The 3716-nt window shown below is 53.1% G+C and overlaps 1 protein-coding gene across 1 annotated transcript; it reads right to left on the bottom strand.

Annotated features, from left to right (window-relative positions):
• Nucleotides 1–1204: 1204 nt before the first annotated feature.
• LOC135405028 (olfactory receptor 14J1-like) lies at nucleotides 1205–2290 on the bottom strand. The gene has a single exon (XM_064639748.1). It carries the CDS (start codon nucleotides 2174–2176, stop codon nucleotides 1205–1207), a length of 972 nt encoding a protein of 323 aa, XP_064495818.1. The 5' UTR covers nucleotides 2177–2290.
• Between the last annotated feature and the right edge of the window lie 1426 nt (nucleotides 2291–3716).

Here is a 3716-nt window from a genome sequence, read left to right as displayed (position 1 = left end):
CTCCATCCAGCCTGTGGGCTGGAGAGTTCTTCAGGACACCCTCCTGGAAAGCCCACCCCTGGCTCTGGTACAGCCCTCCCTGAACTGGGGAGGCACAAGGGGAGTTCACTGTGGGTGAGACGAGTCACTGGCCAGAGTCCTTTCTCTGTTCCTGCTGCGTCCCCTGGGGTTGCAGAACTCTCCTTTACCAGTTCACAGGCAGATTTAGTACTTGATCTCTGGTAACTCTACCCTGGGCAGGATTCTGCTCCAGGGTTCCATTCACTGCTGACTGGATGGGACGGGCTGTCCCTGCAGATCCTCTGTGCTCTCCTGCACTTCCTGAGTTCCTACAGACAAGTCCTCACCTGCCATCAGAGCCCTCACAAGCTACAGAGCCCCAGGCAGGTGACTTGGAGACCATTTGCCACTGGCCACCAGCACAGAACATCTGAACCAGCCCTCAGTCCCTCAAGTACCCCAGTGAGTCGCTTCTCTCACTGCAGGGACTGAATGGGGAAAGAAGCAAAGCAGTGAGACTTTGCAGAGTCTATTCCTTGGCCTTGTTCTTTACACCAACCTTTCAAAAAGAACAAAGTCTTCAGGAACTGCCCAGGGGGATCCCCTTCCCTGATGGAAATGATGTTAAGGAGCCCATCTCTGTCCCAGCAGTGCCCAGGGCCTGTCCCTGCCCATGGTCACAGGAGTGACACACAGCAGTGACTGAGCTGCCAGAGCACTGAAGCCTTGGGCAAGGACCACAAAGGAGAGGGAGGCAGTGGAAAAACAGCATCTCTGAAAAGGCCAAGAGCTGCTGCTCCCTGGCAGTGCTCCTGTACCAGGACTCTTTACCCCTTCTCCTCTGCACACAGGCACTGCCCTCCAGCTTCAGGGAAGTTCTTGCAGCGAGAATCTGCATTCAAAGAAAAAGAATTCAAGTCCTTTATTCTACTCAGAGATTGTGATTCCTCATGTACAGAATAACAAAGACAGAATGTTTGACAAAGAAGACAAAGGAATATTTATTTTGTTTAAATGCACACAGAGAATGATTCCTCATTTACACAATTGTGGGTCAAAACAAAGAGGTAAAGAGTGAATTAGGTATGAGATGAAGAATAAATTTCTGTGTTAACAACATCAAAAGATTAAAAAAAAAATGTAGGAAATCCCCACCACCACCACTCTCAAAAGCTTTAGAAGACGGGCTGGGCCAGTAAAGGGTTCACAATGAGTGCTCTGCAGAAGGAAGGAGGCAGGTTGTTGCTCCTGAAAAGCATCTAGTCATCATTTTCCTTATGGTATCCTTGAGCTCCTGGTTCCTGAGGCTGTAGATGAGGGGGTTCAGTGATGGAGGAACCACCGAGTACAGAACTGCCACCACAAGGTCCAGGGATGTGGAGGAGATGGAGGGAGGTTTCAGCTGAGAAAAAATACCAGTGCTGACAAAGACTGAGACCACGGCCAGGTGAGGGAGGCAGGTGGAAAAGGCTTTGTGCCGTCCCTGCTGAGAGGGGATCCTCAGCACAGCCCTGAAGATCTGCACATAGGAGAAAACAATGAAAATGAAACAACCAAACACTAAACAGACAGTAACCCAAATAAGCCCAATTTCCCTGAGGTAGCCTGAGTGTGAGCAGGAGAGCTTGAGGATGGCAGGGATTTCACAGAAGAACTGGCCCAGGGCATTGCCCTGGCACAGGGGCAGGGAAAATGTACTGGCTGTGTGCAGCAGAGCATTGAGAAACCCAGTGGCCCAGGCAGCTGCTGCCATGTGGGCACAAGCTCTGCTGCCCAGGAGGGTCCCGTAGTGCAGGGGTTTGCAGATGGCAACGTAGCGGTCGTAGCACATGATGGTGAGGAGGGAAAACTCTGCTGAGATGAAGAAATAAAAGAAAAAGAGCTGTGCAGCACATCCCATGTAGGAGATGGTTGTGGTGTCCTGGAGGGAATTGTGCATGGCTTTGGGGACAGTGGTGCAGATGCAGCCCAGGTCTGTGAGGGAGAGGTTGAGCAGGAAGAAGCCCATGGGGGTGTGCAGGTGGTGGTCACAGGCTACGGCGCTGAGGATGAGGCCGTTGGCCAGGAGGGCAGCCAGGGAGATGGCCAGGAAGAGCCAGAAGTGCAGGAGCTGCAGCTCCCTCCTGTCTGCGAATGCCAGGAGGAGGAACTGGGGCATGGAGCTGCTGTTGGACATTTGCTTTTTCTTAGGACAGGGTCTGTTCAGAAAAGGAAAGCACAGGGAACAATTAAGACAGCCCCCTCTCAGCAAAGCCAGTGCAGTTTTCAGGGAAATCCCCTCCAAGTAAAGGCATTTTCTCTTCTCTGGTTTGTGCTCTCTGAGGGTGCTGTGAGGAGCAGGAGCTCTGCCCATGTGCTGCCAAGGACTCAGCTTTGCTCTGCTGCAGTGCAGACATGGAGCTGGTTTGGGACAGCTCTCATGGTCACAGGGGATGTCACGTAGAATCCAGCTTTGATGGAAAAGTTCAATTCCTGTGTTGTTGTCTTGGAGCAATTTGGGCTGCAGAAAAGAGGCACAGTGTACCCTTAAAATATTTTTTACTGAGTTTTTTATTTACAATCATAAAACCTGAGGGGTGTTTTCTTAGGGAAAATTTTTCTGATGACAAATCTGAAGAGTGTTGAGCCAGGACAGGCAGAAGGGCTGAACTCTCCATTGCTTATTGCAGAGCCAGGAGAGCTGCAATGCCTCTCAGTCTGTTTCCCATCTGCCCTGCACTTTCCCTTGGGCTGCCTTGAAGATGACTTCACACACAGATTCATCTTTAAAAACCCCACCAAGATCTGTGCTGAGAGCAGGGCAGCACTGCTTGAAAGGGCAGCTCTGTGAAGTGTCCCCTGTGCCAGCCCAGAGGTGCAGCTGTGCTGGACAGAGCAGGACAGGAGCCCTCCTGCAGGGAAGTCAAGGGCTGGGACAGGAGAGTGCCCACCCCCAAGGGAAGGCTCAGCACTGCCCAGGATCCTGTGCTCATTTCTGATCCTGCCTGAAATATTCATGTCTGAGAGTAAAAGAGTTTGAATTTCAGTGCAGCCTCCTGAACTCAGAGAACAATATTAATGCTACAATGTCTAAGCAGGAAACACATCTCAGGACTAATTCTTTTCCTGTAGCCCCTGTCTTTTGTGAGCTTTGCAAAAAATTCTCCATTCAATATGGTGTAGTGGTCTGGAGATGTGAGCTGGTCTGACCCTGCAACAGCAAGACATGGAAAAGATCCTCCCTCAGCTGCCAGGTTTGCTCCTTGCCCACAGCCCTTCTGCCCCAGCCCTGGCAGCAGCTCCCCGGGCCGGCTGAGAGCTGCCCCTGGCAGGCAGCAGAGTCCCTGCCCAGCAGAGTCCCCTGGGCTGCAGGACCCTGCTCTGCCCCACAGCCCTGGGCACCCCTGACTGCACCCCCGGCTTCACAGCTCTTCCAAAGTGCCCCAAAACAGCCCCTGCTCACCCATCCCATCAGCTGGGGCTGGGCCAGCTTTAGGAGATGCCTCCAGGAGCTGCCCCTGCACTGCCCTGCAGCCACAGACTCACCGGGTGCAGCTCTGCCAAGGTTCCTCCTGCAGGGAGCTCTCAGCCCTCCTGCCAGTGCTGAGCCCCTTGAAGCTCTGTCTGTGCCCTGCTGGTGCCCCTGAGCTGCCCTGGCAGTGCCCTCAGCCCTGCTGGGCTGTGCAGAGGAGCTGCTCCTGGGCAGAGCTGTCTCTTTGAAGCTCTTCTGGGTTGCC

This window comes from Pseudopipra pipra, chromosome W, assembly GCF_036250125.1.
Source record: "Pseudopipra pipra isolate bDixPip1 chromosome W, bDixPip1.hap1, whole genome shotgun sequence".
Lineage (NCBI taxonomy): Eukaryota > Metazoa > Chordata > Aves > Passeriformes > Pipridae > Pseudopipra > Pseudopipra pipra.
Note: the sequence above shows the minus strand (reverse complement) of the source record. Positions and strands in the feature narration are given on the sequence as shown.